General features: G+C 49.4%; 1 protein-coding gene across 1 annotated transcript in view; it reads left to right on the forward strand.

Moving 5' to 3' along the window:
- The window catches only part of TAMALIN (trafficking regulator and scaffold protein tamalin), a 39,003-nt gene extending 13,995 nt beyond the window's left edge, over positions 1–25,008 (forward strand). Inside the window, exons 2-8 of the mRNA XM_081181494.1 lie at positions 6,831–6,880; positions 13,921–13,975; positions 16,153–16,255; positions 18,872–18,965; positions 19,088–19,154; positions 20,963–21,029; positions 22,625–25,008. Coding sequence (XP_081037620.1) covers positions 6,831–6,880; positions 13,921–13,975; positions 16,153–16,255; positions 18,872–18,965; positions 19,088–19,154; positions 20,963–21,029; positions 22,625–23,088 — 900 coding nt within the window. The 3' untranslated portion in view covers positions 23,089–25,008. The remainder of the gene's footprint in view (positions 1–6,830; positions 6,881–13,920; positions 13,976–16,152; positions 16,256–18,871; positions 18,966–19,087; positions 19,155–20,962; positions 21,030–22,624) is intronic.
- The last annotated feature ends 416 nt before the right edge of the window (positions 25,009–25,424 follow it).

A 25,424-nucleotide genomic window follows, 5' to 3' on the forward strand; every position in this document is an offset into this window, starting at 1 on the left:
GGAAGCTGTACACCGGCTCTCTTGGCCAATAAAGTGAGATGAGCGTTGCAACACCAGAGTCAGCCACGACTGGACCTAATGGTCAGGGGTCTCTTTACCTTTATGTATTGTTTATGCATTCTAACAATGCGATACCAGATGGCGCTGTGGAGATCCCTTCTTGCCAACCCGATTTCTCGAAGTTTGCAATGCGTTTCACTGGAACGCTTCTTGGATGTGTCTAGATCCAGCCTGGGCAAAAGATTCTTGCATTGCCGGGTTTCGATTAGTTGACCCCCGTGGCCCCTTCCAACTCGACAAGTCTGTGATTCTCCAATATACAGTGATACCTTGTTCCTCAAACGCCTTGGTACGCAAACAACTTGGAACCCAAACACTGCAAACCCGGAAGTAAGTGTTTTGGTTTGCGGACTTTTATCGGAAGCCGAACGTGCTCCGTTTTGAGTGTTACGCTTCCAATGTGAGTGCCACACTTCAGTTTTGAGTGTTACTCTGAGTTCTCTCTGGTGTTGCTATTTATTTTGTGCTTTTGTTTTCGTGGCTCGCTCTTGTTTTGTTCTTGTGACTTTGTGGAACCCAGTTCAGCTACTGGTTGGTTGATTGATTGTGTGACTGAAGTACGCTGTTTACCGTTTTCATTTTATGGACCAGTGGTCTCGTTAGATAGTAAAAATCATGTTAAATTCCTGTTTTAGGGGTTGTTTTTAAAAGTCTGGAACGGATTAATCCGTTTTGCAGTACTTTCTGTGGGAAAGCGCTCCTTGGTTTTGGAATGCCTTGGTTTTGGAACTGACTTCTGGGACGGATTAAGTTTGAGAACCAAGGCACAGTGGTACCTCTGGTTACGTACTTAATTTGTTCCGGAGGTCCGTTCTTAACCTGAAACTGTTCTTAACCTGAAGCACCACTTTAGCTAATGGGGCCTCCTGCTGCCGCACGATTTCTGTTCTCATCCTGAAGCAAAGTTCTTAACCCGAGGTACTATTTCTGGGTTAGCAGAGTCTGTAACCTGAAGCGTATGTAACCCCAGGTACCACTGTACTACTGTATCAATATATCGCCCAGCCCTACTGGGGAGCATGTGCGCCAAATTGGGGCTGAAAATTGAGAGCCCCAATTCTGCTACTGCTGACCTATAGCCCTTTCCCAGAGTGAAGTCCCCTGATTCAGGTGCCTCCCCCGGGGTGTCCCAGCAGGGGTGGGGTGCCATCTGGGTCCCCCCTCCAGACTGCCCGATCTCTTTTCTCCTTGTTTGCCCTGCTCCTGCGCAGCCTCTGATCTGTCTGCCGTCTCTGATCTCTGTAAAACTGTGACCCTGGAAAAGGCAAAAATAAGAATTAAAAACACCCTGCGCCTCACGGCAGGAAACCGCCGCTCTCTCGGCCAGGAGATGAAAAGGCCTGTTTGTTTATGGAGCCGTCCACCCCATTGATGGGGAGGAGTCAGAGCACAAAGATATTGTGCAGGAGAAGCTCATTTCACTTTCAAAACGGCTGCGTGGAATTATTTGCATGCGTTTTGACTGTTGTGCCTCGCGTTGTGCCACCAATCTGAGGGAGCCTGGTGGCAGGGGGAGGGAGCCTTCAACCTCCCCACACCCCGCCCCATATCTAAAGGGTGATTCCTACTTGCACCCAGCTCTGAATCTGCCAGCTCGCACCCTCCTCAACCCAAAAGATGTGTCTCCTTTATTTTGCCGCCTCCGCCTCCAGCTGGATATTGGAAGCACATGTTCACATCGGGGTCTGTGTTTAATTACTGGTGGAGACAGCAGTCTCTGCAGGTCCAAGACGGCTTATTTCGTTTTTTGCATCTTTGGGCTCCCGGGGACCAGAGTGGAGGGATGGCTTGCCGCGTTGGAGGCAGGCTTGAAAGGGAATAATTGGGATTTTCCTGCATCCTCTTTCTCTCAGCTGGTTGCCATTTGGAGCAGCTTCTGTCGGTGCTGCTGTCTTCCTCCTCCTCCTCCTCCTCCTCCTCCTCTTCTTCTTCTTCTTCTTCTTCAGTTTGCTTATGCTTTTTAAAGCCCTAAACGGCCTTGGTCCAGTATACCTGAAGGAGCGTCTCCACCCCCATCATCCAGCCCGGACACTGAGGTCCAGCGCTGAGGGCCTTCTGGTGGTTCCCTCATTGCAAGAAGTGAGGTTACAGGGAACCAGGCAGTTTTCTTTCTTCCAAGAGCATCTCCCAGGTTTTTCCTTTCTCCCCTTTGCCACAACTGCCGTATTTTCCGCTCTATAAGACGCACCAGACCATAAGACGCACCTAGTTTTTGGAAGAGGAAAACAAGAAAAAAATATTCTGAATCCCAGAAGCCAGGACAGCCAGCGGGATCGCAGCGCTCTTTAAAGGGAGCGCTGAGCAGAGCCTCCCGCCTGCATTCGCTCCATAAGACGCACGCACATTCCCCCTTACTTTTTAGGAGGGGGGAAGTGCGTCTTATAGAGCCAAAAATACGGTATCTGGTCAGTTGGCTGCAGTTGCCGAGCAGCAAAATTGGCTTGTTCTCTGCTCAGCTAGCGGTACGTGGCGGCGGCCCACACCCAGAAACCAAACCACGCGGTTTTCAGTGGGACTCGAGTGAGCTGGACTCCCCCCGCAAAGCGTGCGAGCAGTTAACTCGAAAGGCTGTGCGAAGAGAGGAAGCATTCAGAAGACTGAAACTGGATCCAGTTGACTTTTCTGGATCAGTCTGGAGCAGAGCTCTAAAAACAGAAGGAGCGACTCTTTTTCACCCAGAGGGGCCACATTAATTCTGAGGGGGGGCGTTGCATGCCAGTCATGGGTGAGGCCTGAGGCCAGAGTGGATGGAGCAATGAATATGTATTTGTACGGAACGCTGCAGCCGTACAAAACCGGAGGTGCCTGCGCAATAGGGCATGTTGAATTTTTCAACTTTCCAGAAATGAGGGCCGCTTAAAAGTTGTAACGCGACCAGGGAATTCGAAAGGGACTTTGGTTAAATTAATATCGCTTGGTTTTGCTTTGTAAGTGAAACATGCATAAAATTGCACAGAATCTTTAAAAATGATTGCAGTTATAACAGACCCTCCAAGTGCCCCTATTTTCCAGGGACAGTCCCAGATTTAAAGAAGCTGTCCCAGTTTCTGATTTGATCCTAAAATGTCCCGCTTTTCCTTAGTCCCTATTTTCATCAGAGAAATGTTAGGAGGATAATGGAGTTATGTGACCCCCAAGACAAGGAGATTAGTAACTACAACCATTAGAAGACATCTGAAGGCAACCTTGTATAGGGAAAGTAGTAGATAGGTAGCCGTGTTGGTCTGCCATAGTCAAAATAAAAAAATTCCTTCCAGTAGCACCTTAAAGACCAACTAAGTTAGTTCTTGGTATGAGCTTTCGTGTGCATGCACACTTCTTCAGATACACAGTTAACTCGAAAGGCTGTGCGAAGAGAGGAAGCATTCAGAAGACTGAAACTGGATCCAGTTGACTTTTCTGGATCAGTCTGGAGCAGAGCTCTAAAAACAGAAGGAGTGTGTATCTGAAGAAGTGTGCATGCACACGAAAGCTCATACCAAGAACTAACTTAGTTGGTCTTTAAGGTGCTACTGGAAGGAATTTTTTTATCTTGTATAGGGAAGTTTTTTAACTTTTAATTTTTTATTACTTTTTTTATATATGTTGGAAGCCGCCCAGAGTGGCTGGGGCAACCCTGTTAGGTGGGTGTGGTGGTATATTTATTATTATTATTAATTTATTATTGTTGTTGCTGCTGCTGTTGTTGACTAGGGTGTCCCTATTTTCATTGGATAAATGTTGGAGGGTATGTTGTAAGCATAGACTGACCAAGCTAAATGTTGTGCAGTCACAAAAATAATAAGATTTGAATTCCTCGCACCCAAAAACGTATTTTTAAGACCCCCTCACTGGAAAAATCTGGAGGGCCAGATAGAGAATTCCAGTGGGCCACATTGGCCCCCACCCCCTCAGCCTTAAGATCCCCACCCCTTCTCTAAAACGATCCCAGGAGTGTGAGCCTTGGGTGTGTAGGTTCCTTAGGCCACCAGGCAACTGGGATTTCTCCTTCCCTGGCAATCTGCTTCTGCAAGTGGATTCAAGAATACCTTGGGAAGTTATTTTCTGCAACTACAGGCCTCAATCCAGCACCGCAGTTAGGCCTGTTGATGCCCATCAGAATAAATGGGTTTAGGTGTACCTAACTCAGTGGTTGACTTAAGCCATGGGTAGACAAACTAAGGCCCGGGGGCTGGATCCGGCCCAATTGCCTTCTAAATCCGGCCCGCGGACAGTCTGGGAATCAGCGTGTTTTTACATGAGTAGAATGTGTCCTTTTATTTCAAATGCATCTCTGGGTTGTTGTGGAGACTGCCTGGTGTTTTTACATTAGAATGTGTGCTTTTGTTTAAAATGCACCTCTGGGTTACTTGTGGGGCATAGGAATTCGATCTTTTTCTTTCTTTCAAAACATAGTCCGGCCCCCCACAAAGTCTGAGGGACAGTGGACCGGCCCCCTGCAGAAAAAGTTTACAGACCCCTGACTTAGGCTATACAGTGGTGCCTCGCAAGATGAAAAGAATCTGTTCCGTGATTCTCTTCGTCTAGCGGTTTTTTCGTCTTACGAAGCAAGCCCATTGACGGATTAGAGGATTAGCACTTTTAGCGACTTATCAGCTTATCGGATCAGCTGATAAGCGGCTTAGCAGCTTAGAAAAAGGGGGGGGGACCCCGCAGGAACTCGCAAGACATTTTCATTTTGCGAAGCAAGCCCATAGGAGATTCGTTTTGCGAAGCACCTCCAAAACGGAAAACTCTTTCGTCTAGCGAGTTTTCCATCTTGCGAGGCATTCGTCTTGCGGGGCACCACTGTAAGTGTCCAGTTCTGGCCCTCTGCCTCCTTTGGTTTGGGTCCTTCAGTTATCCCGCTTCATTAATGGGCGAGTCACTTGTATTGTATCCAAACTCGAAGCAGCTTTTTCTGGCCCAATAACTGGGTCTAGACCTTTTCCGGAACAGAGAGCTAAATCCTTATCTCTGCTGCGAAACAGTGGCACGCTCTTCCCAAAAACCCAATGCAGCTCCAAGGAGCTCACACTGGATAGACTTGCAAAACTATTACGAGGATCTGTGAGCCAAAAGGCCGTGAACTAAGCCTTGAGGTCATTTTAAAGGTAAAGGGACCCCTGACTATTAGGTCCAGTCGTGGCCGACTCTGGGGTTGCAGCGCTCATCTCACTTTATTGGCCGAGGGAGCCGGTGTACAGCTTCCGGGTCATGTGGCCAGCATGACTAAGCCGCTTCTGGCGAACCAGAGCAGCGCACGAAAACGCCGTTTACCTTCCCGCTGGAGCGGTATCTATTTATCTACTTGCACTCTGATGTGCTTTCGAACTGCTAGGTTGGCAGGAGCAGGGACCGAGCAACGGGAGCTCACCCCGTCGCGGGGATTTGAACCGCCGACCTTCTGATCGGCAAGTCCTAGGCTCTGTGGTTTAACCCATAGCACCACCCGCACCCGCATCCCTCAGGTCATTTTAGGCTGGTGTAAAACAGCGGCTTAGAGAGAGACACATTTTCTGCTTACACGCAGGCTCTGGCTGGCGTGCGGAAATGTTTGCATCCCATGCGAGAGCAGATGTTTACTTTCAAGCACGATCCCCATTGCATGTGTGGCTCTTTAATAGAAACCTGCTGCCTCTGCTTCTTGGCTGCTCCCAGCAACGATGTGGAGTTCAGCCGGAAAAAAAACCGCCCCAAAGACGCATATGTTTGCATGCTCGCGCAACTTGGAAAACTTCACAAGAGACGGCGCATTGTCGCTCCGTCCAACTGCTGCCGGGCGGCTTTGCCAAGAAGTCTTACGTTCCGAGTGCTCAATGGGAACCGGAATGTGGATCTGCCGCCCACCTCTGAGTGGGTAGTGGGATCTATTTATGCAAATAGATGTGCTTCCTTGGCCCTCTCCCCGGCTCCCAGCATGCACTGGGTGGGCCGCTCTGCTCAAACACCCAACAATGAGAGGGTCTGTTTGGGATGGGCCGGACAATTGATTTCATTTTTCCAAATAATGGGGCTTTTTGCATAAAACAGGCTTTCTCTCTCAAGGACTTCTCGTTTCCCCCCATGGCATCGAGCCATTTGGCTTTAAAAGCCTGCAATGTTCAGGACGTGACTTGGAGCTTGTATGCTTGGCGTCAGATTTGGTGGTGGGTGTTAAGACCCTCTCCTTGCAGTTGCAGTCCCGGGCCAAGTATCTGAAACATTTGAACCAGGGCTGTTCCAAGAAAAGCCCCCTGAAATAATCTGGTTTATGCTAAAGCTCTAGCAATAGGCTCATCTTTTGATGGACACCAACTCCCATCTGGCATGGCTAGTGATCGGGGCTGATGGGAGTTGTAGTCCAACAACATCTGGAGCAGGCAGATTCCTTTTTTTATGTAGTGCGCTTCAGACCCATAGAAAGGGATGGCGACTAGATCTGGCAACTAGGGGAGTTTTTAGTGTTTGATATTTCATTATGTTTCTTATTTATATGCTGGAAGCTGCCCAGAGTAGCTGGGGCGACCCAGTCAGACGGGCAGTGTAAAAATAATAAAATTGTGATCATGTGCAAACAGATGACATTCAGCACCTGTTCCTCTGTGGCTTTTCCATGGCTTCGAAACCATGAAATAGTTCTCCTGGTCCAGCCCTCTACCTTATTCAATCCTTGGGTGTTTTTTTTTCTCTCTCTCTCTCTCTCTCTCTCTCTCTCTCTCTCTCTCTCTGTGTGTGTGTGTGTGAACGCACTTTGAGGCATGCCTTGACTAATTGCGGTCTTTGTTTACCTCTTGCCATCTCTTCCTTAGGGCTCCGGATTCAAATGGCGATCTCTCAGCCAGTCACCCGAGCAACACAGGTAAGTTCCTTTCCTCTAGGAGAATTTAAGCGGAATCAGCAAATTCTGTTTGCTGGCTTTGCTGCTTACTCTTATCTCTCTCTGTGTGTGTATCTCGTAAGTCAGACGAAGCATGTAGCCTTGCGGTATTTGTGATTGCCCCGTGGACTCAACAGAAAGCACATCCGATCACAATGGTGCGTCCAGACGGTTGTCTTCTTCCTTCCCTGCCTCCCCGCGCTCTCTAGTTCATTTTTTCCGCTGGGGCTCCTTAATCCCGGATCACAGCTGCTGCCACACGTGCTGCCACCCTCTATGGTATTCCCAGCTCAGCGGATGGTCTCTGGGGGTGTGAATGGCCTTCGGGGAGGGGCTTTAATGACAGGGCCTCTGAATGAGCTGCTCTTTCACAATAGCCACAATGGCTTGACTGATTTCTAAAAGGAGGCGGATCATCTGGGGAGTCTTTGACATTCTCCCCCACCCCTGGGGTGCGCTTGACAGGAACAGGGGTTAATTCCCAAAACATAGGCAAGGCGTTTGGCTTTCCCGGCAGGGTAGTCTCGAGAGTGACATCTGCTTTAATCTGCGGGCGCCTGGTCCTCTGAGGTCCTCTGCGGGCGCCTGGGATTGCTCCGAGCTTAGGGCTCTGGGTGGAATTCTGTTCTCTGTCCGTCCCTCTCAGTCCCAAGATAAACTACTCATAATAAGTAGACTCCCGTGTCATCATTTTTAACAGACTCCTGCTTCATCTGAACAATGGGTAGGCAAACTAAGGCCTGGGGGCCGGATCCAGCCCAATCACCTTCTAAATCCGGACCACAGATGGTCTGGGAATCAGCATGTTTTTACATGAGTAGAATGTGTCCATTATTATTATTATTATTATTATTATTATTAATAATAATAATAATAATAATAATTTATTTATACCCCACCCATCTGGCTGGGCTTCCCCGGCCACTCTGGGCAGCTTCCAACAAAATATTAAAATACACTAATGCATCAAACATTAAAAGCTTCCCTAAACAGGGCTGCCTTCAGATGTCTTCTAAAAGTCTGGCAGTTGTTGTTCTCTTTGACATCTGGTGGGAGGGCGTTCCACAGGGGGGGGGGGCGCCACTACCGAGAAGGCCCTCTGCCTGGTTCCCTGTAACTTGGCTTCTCACAGTGAGGGAACCGCCAGAAGGCCCTCAGCGCTAAACCTCAGTGTCCGGGTAGAATGATGGGGGTGGAGACGCTCCTTCAGATATACTGGACCGAGGTCGTTTAGGGCTTTAAAGGTCAGCACCATCACCTTGAATTGTGCTCGGAAACGTACTGGGGACCAATGTAGGTTCCTCTGGGTTATTTGCATCTCTGGGTTATTGTGGGGCCTGCCTGGTGTTTTTACATGAGTAGAATGTGTGCGTTTATTTAAAATGCATCTCTGGGTTATTTGTAGGACATAGGAATTTATTCATTTCCCCCCCCCCAAAAAAATATAGTACGGCCCCTCACAAGGTGTGAGGGACAGTGGACCGGCCCCCTGCTGAAAAAGTTTGCTGACCCCTGCAAACTCCCCAAGAGCTCAGTTGGTAGAGCAGCAGACTCTTGATCTCAGGGTTGTGGGTTCGAGCCTCGCTTTTGGGTAAAAAGATCGCTGCAGGGGTTGGTCTAGATGACCGCCGTGGTTCCTTCCAGCTCTAAAATCCTGTGGTTCTAAGATCCTGAATGCAGTCCAAACTGCTAGTGGCTGTGTTACTGTAGTTCAGGGTAGCCAACCTGTGTCCCCACCCCCGCCCCCGCCTGCCTTCCCTCCATTTGTGATTTTTAAAAATGAAATAACTCCTTTTTTAAAAAAAACCAAAAAAAACCCAGCTCCTGTGCATCCCCTAATGTGACGTCCAAATGTTTTGTGGGTCCCTCTAGGTCAGGCATCCCCAAACTCAGCCCTCCAGATGTTTTGGGACTACAATTCCCATCATCCCTTACCACCGGTCCTGTTAGCTAGGGATCATGGGAGTTGTAGTCCCAAAACATCTGGAGGGGCAAATTTGTGGGTGCCTGCTTTAGGTCCTTCCATTCCCGCTCCCCCCCCCCCAATTCTCTAAAATGTAAACAAATACAGTTTTACTAACTGCTGCTGCAGGTTCCCATTTGGAAGGCAGCATTAATTGGCAGGCCCACTTTGACAGTTTAGTCCTTGGGAAGAAGCCCCCCTCTCAAAAGGATTTTCAGCTCTTAGTGATGATTTGTGCCCAGTCTTTGCTACACAGTCTATGACCCAGGCCAGTCTAAAATTCACGCACCCCACAAAATCGTTTGTTCTTAGCTGTCCTGGAGCAGATTTTGGATGGGGCCGACCAGAAGTTGTGAACTACAGCTTCCATTATTCCTGATTGTGGTCCACACCAGCTGGGACTCATGGGAGTTGGAGTCCAGAACATCTAGAGGGCACCAGGATAGTGAAATCTAAGCAGAAAGCTTACCTTTGTTGCTGATATTACCCTCTTTCCGAAACAGAGCTTGGAGCGCTGTAGCTTGATCGCAGTTCAAAAAATGTAGGGTTGGGCACACCAAAAGTAACCACTTGGAAGGAGACACACACACACACACCACAAAACCCCACTCAGTATCCCCTTTCTTTGATTTAGTTAAGTGTTTACCAAATTTGGGTCTCCAGCTGCTCTTGGACTACAATTCCCATCATCCCTAACCACTTGTCTTGCTAGCAAAGGATCATGGGAGTTGTAGTTGAAAAAAACAACTGGAAACCCAAGTTTGGGAAACACTGGTTTAGTTGTCTTCTGGCTGGCTTGGTTCCCCGATGAGAATTACAGTGTAAGAATCCTTTTGTGTGTGGTACTTTGTGGTCTGGGGTGCATAGTCCGATCTAGCTCGGTTTGGCAATCTGTTCATTAGACGCCTCTCGGGATGAGAGCGTGGTTTGGACGGCCTCCTGTTCTGTTAACGATTTAGCTGAGTTTTGTTGCCTCAGGGCGGAAGGCTCAGAAGTTAATTAGGAATGTTACACATCAACAAAAGCACCACTTCCTGTTCAAGTTTGGGGGCTGGTGGAGGCTGTATGGGCATGTGGCAAGTGTAATCGCTATCTAAACCCCTTTGCGATCGTACCTTAAAGCAGACTTCCCCAAGTCCCATCATCTGTGACCATCGGTCATTTTGCCTGATGATGCTGACAGGGTTGTAGGCGGACACCTTTTGGGGGGACACAAGTTTGTGGAAGCCTACTTTTAAAGTTCTGGTTCACCAGAAGTGGCTTAGTCATGCTGGCCACATGACCCAGAAGCTATACGGCGGCTCCCTTGGCCAATAAAGCGAGATGAGCGCCGCAACCCCAGAGTCGGCCACGACTGGACCTAATGGTCAGGGGTCCCTTTACCTTTACCTTTACTTTTAAAGTGTAGAGGTGAGGATATGAAACTGACAGAGTGCTTCCCCTGCCCCTCTTTAACAAAATTTATTCACTTGCCATTTTCAAAATGCTTTTGTGTCACCTTTAAGTTCTCGTGGAACCAGTGGCGTCGTGAGGGAGGGGCAGTGCGCCCCGGGTGCCATGTCTGGGGTGTGTGTGACAAGAACACATCCTGTGGGGTGCTCACCCCGCCACCCCGGGCACGGCAGCGCAAGCAGCCATCGCGCCGCCGCAGCCGCATAAGAAGGATCCTCCCGTTTGCGGCTGCAGCTGTGAGCGGAGGGTCCTGCCACTGTCCAAACGGCGCTCGGGCGGCATTGGCGGCAAACCACTATGTACAACGCATGCACTGTGTATGCGCTGTGCGTAGCGGTTTGCCACTAGCTCCGTATGGACGGCAGAGGGATCCCTCCGCTACCGGCAGGAGCCGCTTACGGCGAGCCAAGAAGGGGGCATAGCTGTCAACGTTCAGATTTGAAATTAAGGGATCAGCAGATGGTGACAATAGCCACAAAATTAAAAGACGCCTGCTTCTCGGGAGAAAAGCAACGATAAACCTAGACAGCGTCTTAAAAAGCAGAGACATCACCTTGCCAACAAAGGTCCGTATAGTTAAAGGTATGGTTTTCCCAGTAGTGATGTATGGAAGTGAGAGCTGGACCATAAAGAAGGCTGATCGCCAAAGAATTGATGCTTTTGAATTATGGTGCTGGAGGAGACTCTTGAGAGTCCCATGGACTGCAAGAAGATCAAACCTCTCCATTCTGAAGGAAATCAGCCCTGAATGCTCACTGGAAGGACAGATCCTGAAGCTGAGGCTCCAGTACTTTGGCCACCTCATGAGAAGAGAAGACTCCCTGGAAAAGACCCTGATGTTGGGAAAGATGGAGGGCGCAAGGAGAAGGGGACGACAGAGGACGAGATGGTTGGACAGTGTTCTTGAAGCTACCAGCATGAGTTTGACCAAACTGCGGGAGGCAGTGGAAGACAGGAGTGCCTGGAGTGCTCTGGTCCATGGGGTCACGAAGAGTCGGACACGACTAAATGACTAAACAACAAGAAAAGCCTCGGAAAAAAGGGATCAGCAGCCTCATCTGTCCCAGGGACAGTCTACGGGATATCTAACAATCCGGGATAGCAGCAGGAAATGGTGCTGGAATAAGGGAATTCCCTGTAAAAAAAGGGAAGGTTGACATCTATGGAAGGGGGACGGACAGGAGCCGTGGCTCCCGAGAGGACGAGATGTACAGCTTTGCCAGCACCCCCAGCAAAGCGGCATATCTTCCCCCCCCCCTTCCCCCAACGGCTCAGGGTACTTGGGAGTCGTGGGGGCGCAGAGGCGTAGGAAGGGGAGCAGATTACCCCAGGTGTCATCGCTGAGGGGGGGGACATTCGGCGCCTGCCCGCGACTCCCAAGCCTACCCCAAGCTGTCGATGTGTGTGGAGAGTGACAAAAAATGTTTTCGCACCGGGTACCACCTGGGCTTGCTATGCCTCTGCATGGAACAGCAGCTTTCACACAAGAGGGAGAATGTTGCTTCACAGAAGGTAACTTGCTCAGGCACATGCAGAAGTGTAAAGAAACACCTTCCAGTGTGTTTATTTCTGGGGCTGATTGGGTGCTGATTTAATTTGTTAATGAGGGGGAAAGAAAATTTGAGTAATCAGGTGTAGGCTGACTGGGTCCAGCTGCCTTGGAATAGGCTGAATCCGTCTCGTTAAACCATCTTGTCAGGAGCAGGAAGACTCTTTTGTCTGTCGCACACCTGAGCAAGGAAGATGCTTCAGGGCAAGTCGACGAGGCGGCACGTTGTGTGAAACGAGTGCGTGCAACAAATAGGCTGCCTTTCTGTGTCTGCACATCGTTCAGGAATCCGGGAGCAGCCCAAAGGCTCCATCCTCCATCCCTTTAAGCCACAGCTAAAATTGTTTTCAAGTTGAGGACATCTGGTAATCGTCAACCCCTTTCACTTGATCCACACATCATGGAAGTCAAATACCCTTCTTGGCAGCCTTTTCCAAACTTGGGTCTCCAGCTGTTTTTGGACTACCGTTCCCATCATCCCTGACCACTGGTCTTGCTAGCTAGGGATGATGGGAGTTGTAGTCCAAAAACAGCTGAAGTCCCAAGATTGGGAAACGCCGCTTCTTGGTATCACTTGCGAAAGTGTCCTAGCCCCTTCATCCGAACATCACAGGGCAGTTTACAACATAAATGTGAATAATTTTCTCAGTTTGGCTCACCAATGGGAAGTCAGCCCAAATGTTATTATTTAATTAGGACTGTATTGTATTTGGCAACTTTTCTGCTGGACCTTGAAAAGGATTGCACAACTTTGACATCTTTTAAAATCTTTATTCGTGCAGTTTAATAACTATCACCAGTGACTCTCGCTCAGAACGTATTCTGTTAATAGATGTTCAGTTGTACCATGGTTCACGAACGGAATCCGTTCCATAAGTCCATTCGACTTCCGAAAATGGTTGAAAACCCAAGGTGTGGCTTCCGATTGGTTGCAGGAGCTTCCTGCAGCCGATCAGAACCCACGTGGGATGTTCAGGTTCCAAAGAACGTTCGCAAACCGGAACACTCACATCCGGGTTTGCGGCATTCGGGAGCCAAAACGTTCAACTCGCAAGGCGTTTGTCAACCAAGGTACGACTGTTACTCTACTCTTGTATTAAACCTCTGTAAGCCAAAAATACCCATGATTTGAAATGTCAAGTTACTTTTTGTTTTTTAAATCATAACCAAATAGTAAATGAGAAACTCCTAGATGGGCACAAAAATTCAGAACGGCCGCAGCTTTGAGAACTAACAATACTCATGGGGACCCAGAAGTGTCGCTCCTGCAAAAACTCATACAGCACCATTTTTCAATGAGTTGCATGGAATTAAAATTCAGTAAGCAGTTCCTCAAACTCTGGAGAGCCACACATTCTCCACCCCTGGTTTACCTGTTCAGTAGGTATCCCAATTTGCCATTACTGTTTGGTTCACCTGCCCCTTCTGTACTTAGGTTTCTGTTTTGATTCCTGTGTCTACATCCACCCACAGTCAACTTTGCCCACTCTGAGCCGCTGCCTGGATTTGTCAAAGCTGGATTATACAGAAGCCCACTCCCATCCTGTTTGTTTTGTTGGCTTAAAACTGGGGGGAGGGAGGGAGTGTAAGGCATCAGAAGACGTCCTAGTGCAAGGCAAAAACCTGGACCAGCTGCTTGACCATAGATCAGGATTTCCCAAACTTGGATCTCCAGCTGTTGTTGGACTACAACTCCTACCATCCCTAGCCAGCAAGATCAGAGGCCGAGGACGATGGGATTTGTAGTCCAAAAACAGATGGAGACCCAAGTTTGGTAAACCATGCTGTGTAGAGTATTGGGGGTTTTTTTGTTTTGTTTTCCCCCTCCCACCGGCCCCTATTTTGAAGGCTCTCGGAAGAGTCTCTTTGGAGAGCAATTGGTGAGCCTGCAAGCAAAGGAAGCTTCTGTAGCTTAGCCAGGGTGGGGTGTGTGTTGTTTGGGGAGGCAGTGTGCTCAGCACATGCAGGCAGGCAAATGAAGACAAATCGCACACAGCTATGGAAAGGCGTCCCCTGGGAAATCTCAGCAATTGACCCCTTTCCTCTTGTTCATTCCAGGAAGGTGATCACACTGGAGAAGGAAGAGGCTCAGGCCTTTGGCTTTGAGATTCAGGTGAGTTCAGAGGGAATCCCTCTTAACCCAGTGAGTCCAGAATTCAACAAGGGTTCAGGTGTGTTGTGGGTTGCAACACATGAGCTTTGAGTACCTTTTTTTTTTAAAAAAAAAAGATATTTCTGGATCTGACGTTTTTTAAGCTGTTGAATCTCAAGGAGCAAAAGGGCAATTTCCAACTTTAGACTCAGTAATTAGGTTGGGGGGGGGCGTCTTTGAATCGGGCAACTCAGGCATTTCATCATGCTCTCAATTTCCAAAATCCATCTCTTCCTACTTGGGAAATAGTAGTACCAATTTTGGGGAGGGGTGGGAGCAGCGTTCAAAATTCACCAGGTGCCAGGCTATCAGTGACTTGCGACCAAGTGAAGATGCCCAGGAGCCAGGATGGTGCCTGATGTCTCCAACATCTGGAGGTGCATGCCTGATGAGGAGCCTTGGATCTGGACCATTTACACACACTAACAACACATCCTGTAGAATTCTGATTTTTTTATTTGCACCATCAGAACGGATTTAAGGAACCAAAAGGGTAATTGAAAAATACAACTTTCAGTTCTCTTAGGTCGATAAAGGTTCTTGAGGGGGTGGGGAAATACAACTTTCTAGCCTGGCACCCAAATGGCAACTAAGGTAAAGGTAAAGGGACCCCTGACCATTAGGTCCAGTCGTGACCAACTCTGGGGTTGCGGCGCTCATCTCCCTTTACTGGCCGAGGGAGCCGGCGTACAGCTTCCGGGTCATGTGGCCAGCATGACTAAGCCGCTTCTGGCGAACCAGAGCAGCACACGGAAACGCCGTTTACCTTCCCGCCAGAGCTGTACCTATTTATCTACTTGCCCTTTGACGTGCTTTCGAACTGCTAGGTTGGCAGGAGCTGGGACCGAGCAACAGGAGCTCACCCCGTCGCGGGGATTCGAACCACCAACTTTCTGATCGGCAAGTCCTAGGCTCTGTGGTTTAACCCACAGCGCCACCCGTGTCCCTAGAATGGCAACTGGGCATTCCTTTTTTGGTGACTGCAACGTTGGTTCAAGAAAACATTTAGTGCCTAGCTTATATATCTGAGTTTCTAACGCTGGCAAGGGGAGGTTTTGTCTTATTGTTTGCAATGTGTTCGTATATCCTGGAGCTGCTAGGAGGAAATTGTTCTTTGTTTGTATTTATCGACCTTGCCAGATAGCTCTCAAACTACAGTGGAACTTTGTGTGTGTGTGTGTAACATCTTTATTGAAATTTCAAAAATACATAACTATATACATAACCAAAATCTGTATATTTTGCAAGGTTGTTGTACTTTACCAGTTCTTAACCTATTACAGTATATTTGTAAAAGTGGATTCTAAATATCATTGAATTTGTCCATGGCAAGTCTGCGTTTATATGCAAGTTGTTCATATGTTGCGAATTTGTCTTAAGTCTTCAATCCAATCATAGAAGGGAGCCGCATTTTTATTTTCCGAATTCATCAGGATGGGTGTTTTTGCTCTGTTAAGGGCACGGAGAGTCCATTCATATTGTCCTTTTATAAGGTTCCATGTGCTGGGTATATAATTCAAGAGGATATTTTGCTCTGTAAATGTAAGGTTGTTCCGTACAGTTCTGTTGATGGTTTCAGTTACCCTCTGCCAAAAATGTTTCAATATACGACAATGAAAAAACATTGGACGCACCCGACCATAGGAGGCACCTTGTTTTAAAGGGGGAGAGCAAGGGAAAAAAATTCTCCCCCTCTCTGCTCAGCGCCCCTTCAGCGAAGCAGCAGGAGAAACGGAGCCCCTTCCATTTCTCCTCCCGCTTGGCTGAAGGGGCGCTGCACAGCTCTCCCTCTCTGCTGAAGCCAGGAGAGTCTTGCTCTCCCGGCTTCAGCAAAAGGAACCTGAAGCCTCCGGAGTGAGGAGGGAGCGCTCCCTCTGCGCTTCGGAGGCTTCGCGTTGCTATTGCTGAAGCCAAGGAGCCTGCATTCGCTCCATAAGACGCACACACATTTCCCCTTAATTTTTAGAGAGGAAAAAGTGCGTCCTATAGAGCGAAAAATACGGTACGTTTTAGAGAAGCATTATCCCTATTGCATCTCTAACAGTTAAGCTATGGTGGAACTTGCACATTATTTGGGTGACTGCGGTCTGACCTCATTTTAAAAACCAACCAACTCTTGTTTCCTCTGCTCCTTTCAGACCTACGGGCTCCACCACCAGAACACAAAACGGGTGGAGATGTTCACCTTCGTATGCCGTGTGCATGATGATAGCCCGGCCCAGGTAGCTGGCCTTAAACCAGGTAAGAGATGTCACGCTTTAGCATCTTGAACCTAATGGACTACTTGTGAGTTTTCACCCTTGTAAAACTCGCTTGCTTTCAAACGGGGTGGGCTGGAGAAACTAAGCAAATACTGATCAAAGCCCTTATCCGTGTGGTGTTTGATCAAAAGTCAATGTGTCTAGGTCAGGGGTAGGCAACCTAAGGCCCGGGGGCCGGATGCAGCCCAATCGCCTTCTTAATCCGGCCCGTGGATGGTCTGGGAATCAGCGTGTTTTTACATGAGTCAGGGAAGTTTTTAATATTTAATGCTGCACTGTTTTTAACACTTGATTGGGAGCCGCCCAGAGTGGCTGGGGAAACTCAGCCAGATGGGCGGGGTATAAATAATAAATTAGTAGTAGTAGTAGTAGTAGTAGTAGTAGAATGAGTCCTTTTCTTTAAAATGCATCTCTGGGTTATTTGTGGGGCATAGGAATTTGTTCATATTTTTTTCCAAAATATAGTCCGGCCCCCCACATGGTCTGAGGGACGGTGGACCGGCCCCCTGCTGAAAAAGGTTGCTGACCCCTGCTCTAGGTAGCTTCTTGAGAAATAAATAGAAGGCAAGAAACCTGGCGTCCACTAGAAATCTCAATGCATATTCCATAGCTCCTTTATGTGGGGTGGGGCATGTTTTTCCCCCCTCCCCCAAATTTCAGAAGTTTTGGCAGTTCTAGATACGCTGCAGAAGTCCTAATGCAGGGTTTCCCAAACTTGGGTCTCCAGCTGTTTTTGGACCACAGTTCTCATCATCCCTGAGCACTGTTCCTGCTAGCTAGGGATGATGGGAGTTGTAGTCCAAAAACACCTGGAAGACCCACGTTTGGGGAACGCTGGCTGGTGGGTCAAGGGCTGTGCCTGGTTTCAGGTTCTGGAGGCCCTTGTGATTTGCCTTTTCTTCCCACACTTTCTGTCAAAGGCGCGCCGATTCGCTTCTTGCAGGGGCAGGTTCAAAGCTGTCGGCAGCCCCATAAGACAGCAGACTGGGAGGGGGGGGGAGGCACAGCCAAGGGCAACGCATGTGACTTTCCCCTCTACAATGAGCCCAGCTGCTCTTCTCCCCGGAGAGCTGATGTTGTGTTCGCAGGGTCACGTTGGCAGCAGGTGGAGTGGCAAGCTCAGGTGTTTCGCAGGGCTGAGCTGTGCTAGCATTGCTCCCTCTCCTTCGTTCCCATTACTCCAAGGGTGTCTTTTACCCTTCTCTCTGCACTGCAGATGATTTTCAAAGGGCACATACATAGATCCAGGGTTCTGTGTGTGTACGACCTTCCACAAAAGTGCTGCTGAATGCGATAGGTTAAAGGTAAAGGGACCCCTGGCCATTAGGTCAAGTCATGGCCGACTCTGGGGTTGCGGCACTCATCTCGCTTTATTGGCCGAGGGAGACGGCATACAGCTTCCAGGTCATGTGGCCAGCATGACTAAGCTGCTTCTGGCGAACCACAGCAGCGCACAGAAACGCCATTTACATTCCCGCTGGAGTGGTACCTATTTATCTACTTGCACTTTGACGTGCTTTCAAACTGCTAGGTTGGCAGGAGCAGGGACCAAGCAACGGGAGCAGCTACCAAATCAAGAATCTGTCCTCCAATTTTTATTACTATTTTATTTTAAGAAGGTGGCATTTCTGTAGCCCTGAAGATGGCAGCATGATGTGTGAAAGTACTGTATTTTTCAGTGTTAAAGAGGTTTTTTAAAATTAAACTATCATATTAAAATGTGGGGCTCGTCTTATACACGGATAGTGCGTCTGAGGGACTTGTTATATGTTCCTTCCGGGACCCGGAGACCCTCCGCGGCGATTGGGTGTGTTATTGGTGGCTGTGGCAAGGGCTGGGCTTGATTGGCTGTTGGTGCGGCAACTGGGCAGGCGAGGTGACAGCGGATTGGTGGCGTTTGCGATGACGCGTGCAAGTGGCAGTGTAGGTCATGCGGGCGAGCAAGCGAATTTCCGCAATCCCCCCTAAAAAAAATATCTCAGCAACTCTGGGCATTTCCCATTTTCTAAATTTTTACTCCCCCAAAATAGGGGGCGTCTTATACACAGAAAAATACGGTATGTGGGCAGTGCCTGGTGAAATCTGAAATTGCAGCATCTCCCCCATTGTCTTGGCTTAGGCATCTCTGCTCTTTAACAGGGCTCCTTGGCCCATGACTTAGTAGAGCAGAACAAATTAAGCAAGAGAAGCGATGATGCCCATTTGCATAACTTCTACAGGTCACAAGCTTCTCTTTACATCACCGAGTTTCCTGCCTTGGTGCACAAGCACAGCAGTAACCAACGGGGTGATCGCTAGATGCTATTGGACTACAGCTCCCATCATCTTTGATTGTTGGCCATGCAGGCTACAGCTGATGGGATTTATAATGGACTCCCGTGGGTCGTCCATCCCCCTGCAATGCAGGAATCTCAACACGTGGTCCCCCATCCAGTTTGTAACCAGACCAGACCCTGCTTAGCTTTGCAAAAAGTGCTAGCAGTTAGCACGTACAGCCCAGCCCAGATCCTCTAATGCCAAAGGGAGCCAGGGGTTTCTTCTTCCCTTTGCAGGCTTTGAAAATGACAGCGGCCTCTCTGGCTTTTTGTTAACGCAGGGGATACGATCACAGGCGTGAACGGGCTCAATGTGGAGGGGATCCGACACCGTGAGATTGTGGAGATCATCAAAGCGTCTGGGAACGTGCTCAGGTGAGTGTGTGGGAGATTATTTGGGGGGAAGGGCCAGCCTACCCAGAAGGCATTGCCTGTCCACAGGGGTGGAGAAACTGTCCCTAACCGGCCACCACTAATCAGATTCTTGTCCTGTCCAGGTTAGAGACCTTGTACGGCACTTCCATCCGCAGGGCAGAGCTGGAAGCCCGTTTGCAGTACCTCAAGGTGAGTGACGTGTGCTGGACCCGGGGGGTTACCGTGCGGCGTGGTCCGAGTCCAATCCAAGGTCGAGGGTGCGGTTTGGAGGCTGTCCGTCAAGGCTGAAGCTGGGTCCAAGGCAGGGAGTCGGGTGAGGTCAGGAACTCTGGCAGAAGAGCAGGACAGGGTGCTGGCAGGAACAGGTTACCAACAATGCTGCTCCCGCAACCTGGGACTGGGGCTGGCTGGCTTTTATCTGCCCCGAGGCATAGGGCGGCCCCGATCCTCTGGTCACTCGCCTCTCCTGGCCTGGAGGCGAGCACTCCTCCTGCGGGAACTTAGTTCCCTCCGCCTCTCGCCCTGAGATTCTGCAGCTCAGGAGAGGCTGGAGGGTTACCGGACCCAGAGGCAGCCTCCTCTTCCCCTGACGGGGCTGAGAGTGGAGTACTTGCAGGCAATGGGTCCTCCATCACCTCAGGAGCCAGAGCAGACTCAGCTGGTGCCTGCACCTGAGGATCCAGCACAGGTGAGGACCCTTCAGGCTCAGGCCCCAGCCCCGGTTCTGGAGGCAGGGACTCCTGTGCAGGCTGGGATTCCTCAGGTTCAGCCTCTGAATCAAGATTCCCAGGCCATCACATGACGTTTCCGTGAAGAACACACAGCAAAACAAACGAAGAAGTGTCAGAACTGGAGATGAGCTTGTTTTTATTGAAATAAGTCGATCAATGCAAACACCTGGCTTGTACAACACGATACAAAACAAAATAGTGAAAATACAGGGAGTGCATGCAGCTGAATGGTTGGACTAGGATAAAGTTTGCAACTTTTTAGAAAAACGTAGTACAGTGGTACCTCAGGTTACAAAGGCTTCAGGTAAAGACTCCGCTAACCTGGAAGTAGTACCTCGGGTTAAGAACTTTACCTCAGGATGAGAACAGAAATAGCGTGGCGGCAGTAGGGGGCCCCATTAGCTAAAGTGGTACCTCAGGTTAAGAACGGTTTCAGGTTAAGAACGGACCTCTGGAACGAATTAAGTTCGTAACCAGAGGTACCACTGTACTCATCTTAGTCTCTTTTAAGGCGACAGGAAAACTGTTCCCTTGTGGGCTCACATTCTGGTTTCCTAGTAAGGGGTTGGCTGCTGTCATCTGGCAAGGTGGGCTACATCTTTCCTCCTGTCGTTCACCCCAGGAGGAAAGACAGAGCCCACCCTCTGGGTGTAGGCATTTAAAATAAAAGCACACATTCTACTCATGTAAAAACACATTGATTCCCAGACCGTCCGTGGGTCAGATTTAGAAGGCGATTGGGCTGGATCTGGCCCCCGGGCCTTAGTTTGCCTACCCATGCGAGTCTAGCTTCTTTCTCCCTCAGCATGCTGGAGGGAATGGGCAACCCTGGTGGTTTTAATAGCAATATACTGCCTAGAGAAACCTCCATCGCGGTCTGCCCCTCATTACCGGTCCCGGGCGATATATCACCCAGGCCTAACATAGCAGGGAGCTGTAGTTTGGTACTGAGAGGGACCCTGATGGCTTTTCCTTTTAACAGCAGCCAGCGGGACCTCTTACATACAATACAGGGCCAGCGTGGTACCCGGCTGCGAATTAGTATTTTCCAGTGTCTTCTCAAAAAATGGGTTGCTGGGCCTTTGTGGCTGGATAGATGGATCCAGCCATGCCTTCCTCGTCCTCAAAGTGGGGGTGAAGTTCTATAGCCTATGTATACCTGCAAATTAAATGTGCAAGAATCAGACCTGGAGAACCACTTTTAGACAAGATTAATCAAGCAGATTTTGAAACACAAATGAATGCTGGCCTCTCTCTCCATTGCAGCAAACGCTCTATGAAAAATGGGGGGAGTATCGGTCGTTGATGGTGCAGGAGCAGCGCTTGGTCCGTGGTGAGTGACAAAGATACATTTGCGTAAACAGGACCTGGGCCAGTCTCCTCTGTTCTGGTACCCTCCAGATGTCGTGCTACAACACTCTGGACCGTTGGTGATGCTGGCTGCGGCTGAGGGGAGTCCCAACAGCACCTGAAAGGTGCCAGGTCAAGGCTGATCTAAACCAGAGTTTCCCAATCTTGGGTCTCTAGCTGTTTTTGCACTACAGATCCCATCATCCCTAGCTACCAGGGCCAGTGGTCAGGGATGATGGGAACAGTAGTCCAAAAGCAGCTGGAGACCCAAGATTGGGAAACCCTGAGCTAAACCATTTCACAACTGCAAGGACGAGAAATGGCTGTTTTGAGTGCACAAAAAATGTGTGCACCGACCCCTCTCGCCCTCCAGGCTTCAGCAAAAGCAACGCAAAGTCTGCGGAGCGTGGAGAGAGTGCTCCCTCTGCGCTTCGGAGGCTTCGCGTTGCTATCGCTCCATAGGACGCACACACATTTCCCCTTAATTTTTGGAGGGGGAAATTGTGTCCTATAGAGCGAAAAATATGGTACATCTTTCTCCCATGTTCTCGTTAGTGGCTTTTGAATGGACTGGGCTTTGAAAAGGTTCTTTGACTGTGACGCAAATCTGTCATGGATGCTTCAACTGAGACTCCTGCATTGCCATAGTCCCTTCCAACTCTGTGATCTGCCCTGTGTCTGGAGGCGGTTGGAGGATGGATGGCGGCTAACAGATTGAGCTTGAATCCTGACAAGGCAGAAGTACTCTTTTGTGGGGGACAGGAAGTGGGCAGGTGTGGAGAACTCTCTGGTCCTGAATGGGGTAACTGTGCCCCTGAAGGACCAGGTGCGCAGCCTGGGAGTCATTTTGGACTCACAGCTCTCCGTGGAGGCACAGGTTAATTCTATGTCCAGGGCAGCTGTTTACCAGCTCCATCTGGTACGCAGACCAAGACCCTATCTGCCCGCAAACTGTCTCGCCAGAGTGGTGCATGCTCTGGTTATCTCTCGCTTGGACTACTGCAATGCGCTCTATGTGGGGCTACCTTTGAAGGTGACCCAGAAACTACAACTAATCCAGAATGCGGCAGCTAGACTGGTGACTGGGAGCGGCTGCCGAGACCACATAACACCGGTCCTGAAAGACCTACATTGGCTCCCAGTCCATTTCCAAGCACAGTTCAAAGTGTTGGTGCTGACCTTTAAAGCCCTAAACGGCCTCGGCCCAGTATACCTGAAGGAGCGTCTCCACCTCCATCGTTCTACCCGGACACTGAGGTCCAGCGCCGAGGGCCTTCTGGTGGTTCCCTCGCTGCAAGAAGCCAAGTTACAGGGAACCAGGCAGAGGGCCTTCTCGGTAGTGACACCCACCCTGTGGAATGCCCTCCCATCAGATGTCAAGGAAATAAACAACTATCTGACTTTTAGAAGACATCTGAAGGCAGCCCTATTTAGGGAAGCTTTTAATGTTTGAAGGATTATTGTATTTTAATATTCTGTTGGAAGCCGCCCAGAGTGGCTGGGGAAACCCAGCCAGATGGACGGGGTATAAATAATAAATTATTATTATTATTAACTGGAGCCCTTCTTCCCTGCTAGGGATCGTGGTTAAAGACCCCAGCATCTATGACACCCTGGAATCTGTGCGTTCCTGCCTGTACGGAACTAGGATGGCCGGAGGCCCTGCTGCCCCCTTTGGGGTGCTGTTGCCAGGATCGGGGAGCACCTACAGCAGCGTGGGCTGCGTCAGCACCGCCACGGACGAGAGCGAGGATTCAGTCTACCAGACCTGCTTCTTTGACTCTGCCGACTCCCTGGACATTGCCCCCGCAGCCGCCCAGCCCTCGCGCCCGCGCCCAACGCTCACCCGCAGCGCCAGCGTCAAATGCACAAGCAGCAGCAGCAATGGAGTCGCACGGTTCTGGGACAGATCATGCGACCAAAAGAACTCCGCAGCCGCCCCAAGGCCCCGGAAGAACAAACCGGGGAGCTTCCGCAAGAGACTGCTCAAATTTATCCCCGGGCTGAACCGTTCCCTGGAAGAAGAAGAGAGCCAGTTGTAAAAGGCGATAGCGTCGCGCAAGGGCATTTTTTTTTTGGTGGGGTGGGGTGGCCGGCAGTCTCAGCTTTTATAAAGTTGGCTAATTTATTTATTTATTTATTCGACCCGCAAAGTGGATTCAAGCACCCCACCGGGTTGGTTCTCGGTGGATTCGAGGCTTCCAATAAGATCCCAAGCACCAGCAATTGTTAGGCTGTGCTTCTCGGGATCCAGGTCGTCGGGCAGATCTGGTCACGAACCTCAAGGAGAGAAGCAATGGGGGGGTGGGGGGGATTAGCTCGGAAGGAAACGCGCCAAATTGTAAAGCCAAAGAAGCATGAGTGATCTGGTATTCTTTGTTCCGTGGAAGGATTGTGGTTTTTTTTTTTAAGAGTTAGATTCTTCCACGGAGCAGGGTCAACCGAATCTGTGAATGCTACTCAGTTTGTTCCTTGCTCTATTGAAAGGGTTAGGTCAGGTTTCCCGAACTTGGGTCTCTAGCTCTTTTGGGGACTACAAATCCCATCGTCCTGGTAGCTACGGATAATGGGAACTGTAGTCCAAGAACAGCAGGAGGCACAAATTTGAGAAAACCTGTGATTCCAGGAAGGGGGGGTAGAACTGGGAAATGGAGTGCTCCCTCCAGCTCCCAACCAACCAAGGATTAAAGGTTGAGGGGGGGGGGAGACAACACAACAACTTATTGAGAGTTCAGGGTGGCCTGCAAACTGTGGGCTTTGATTTAGGACCAGGAAGATGTATTAGCGGAAACGGCATGTTGACCCTAGGGCATGAAGTAGCATTTGAGGTAAATATAAAAGGTAGTTAGAGGAGAGCCCAGACCTGGGATAATAATGGCTTTTGGTGGGGAGGGGCTTTAAAAAAACTGCAGTATGTGGTGTTTGGTGGCAGACCTTGAACCAAGGGAAGAGCTTAGGCCCAGGGTCCTTCAGCATTAAGTCTCCACATCCCTGTGATATGTGTCAGTGTTGGAGAAATACCAAATTAAATTAGGTAGGCCCCCAACCATCTGTGGCAGCAAATATCTTGTCACGTACTGCAATGGCTTTTCTAATATCGAAAATCTGGCAGCAACGTATGGGAATCCCTCTTCCCGCCCCACCCCGGGGTTCTGTGCAATTGTGGTTTTTCTTTTGAGCTGCTGATCTCTCTCTTTAATCTCAGAGGAGGCCTCTTCTACCAGCCACATCCTGCCTGTCTTGGCACCTCAGGAGGCCGGATTCCTCCTCCAGTACTTTAAAAAAGAAGAAGCTGATGCTTTTATACTTTTTGTCTCGATATTTTCTACAGTGGCTATTTAAAGGAGAAGGGCTACTACGGCAAAGGGCTACGACGTTTGTTGTTTTGTGTTCTCCCTGTCAGCCACGTTAAAGGCTTTCTCTAGCTACCAGGAAATAAGAGCGAAACGTCCGCTGAGGAACCCCAGTTTGGGGGTTTGTTTCGGTTTTAGGCTCCATCTCCTCAGAGCCTTTAAGAGGATTCCTGTCGCTTGCCCTTCTGAACTGCTGGGTCCCTGAGAAATGGAAGCCAGGCTGAGTGAATGTCTTAACAGGGTGGCATTATTCCCGTAAAAGCCATACTTCTCATTCAAAGCAATGTTCTGGTTATAAAAGCAATCAAAAAGGGAACTTCTTTTTTTTGCAACTCTAGCTCAACCTTATCTGAGGAAGTAGCTGCAGGAAGGGGGAGGCGGGTGACACGGCGTCAAGAACAGGCAAAGTTGCATATTTGTGTCTCAAAAAGAGATGCCAAACCTTTAAGCTAGGACAGGCGGTTGCTGTTACTGAGTCCACCCAATACATGCAAAAAAAAGTGACCCAAGTAAAGGGGAGTGGGCTCTTTTTTACAAACATGCACCCATGGTTTCAGGTGTTAACTTGTTCTCTTTTGATAAAACATAGTAAAGACTTTTTGCAATCAAGTTGTGGTGGCGAGTCTCATTTTGCACCAAGTTCTCCGTGGTCTGTCTGAACTAGCTTCCCTGAGAAACCGTATTTTTCGCTCCATAAGATGCACTTTTTTCCTCCAAAAAAGTAAGGGGTGCGCCTTATGGAGCGAATGGCACTTCGCAGAGAGGTAGAGCTGCGCAGCGCCCCTTCAGCGAAGCGGGAGGAGGAAGGGAGCCCCTTCTGTTCCTTCTCCGGCTTCACTGAAGGGGCGCTGTGCAACTCTCACTCTCTGCACGCTGCTCCTGCGAAGGAGAGGCGCTGCGCAGAGAGGGAAAACTGTGCAGCGCCCCTTCAGCGATGCGCACAGAAGAGGCTGCGCGCGGTTATCCCAGAAGCCAGATCCCTCTTGGTGTTCTGGCTTCTGGGATTCAGAATAATATTTTCTTGT

The sequence above is a fragment of the Podarcis bocagei genome (genome assembly GCF_964188305.1).
Source record: "Podarcis bocagei genome assembly, chromosome: 2".
Taxonomy (NCBI): domain Eukaryota; kingdom Metazoa; phylum Chordata; class Lepidosauria; order Squamata; family Lacertidae; genus Podarcis; species Podarcis bocagei.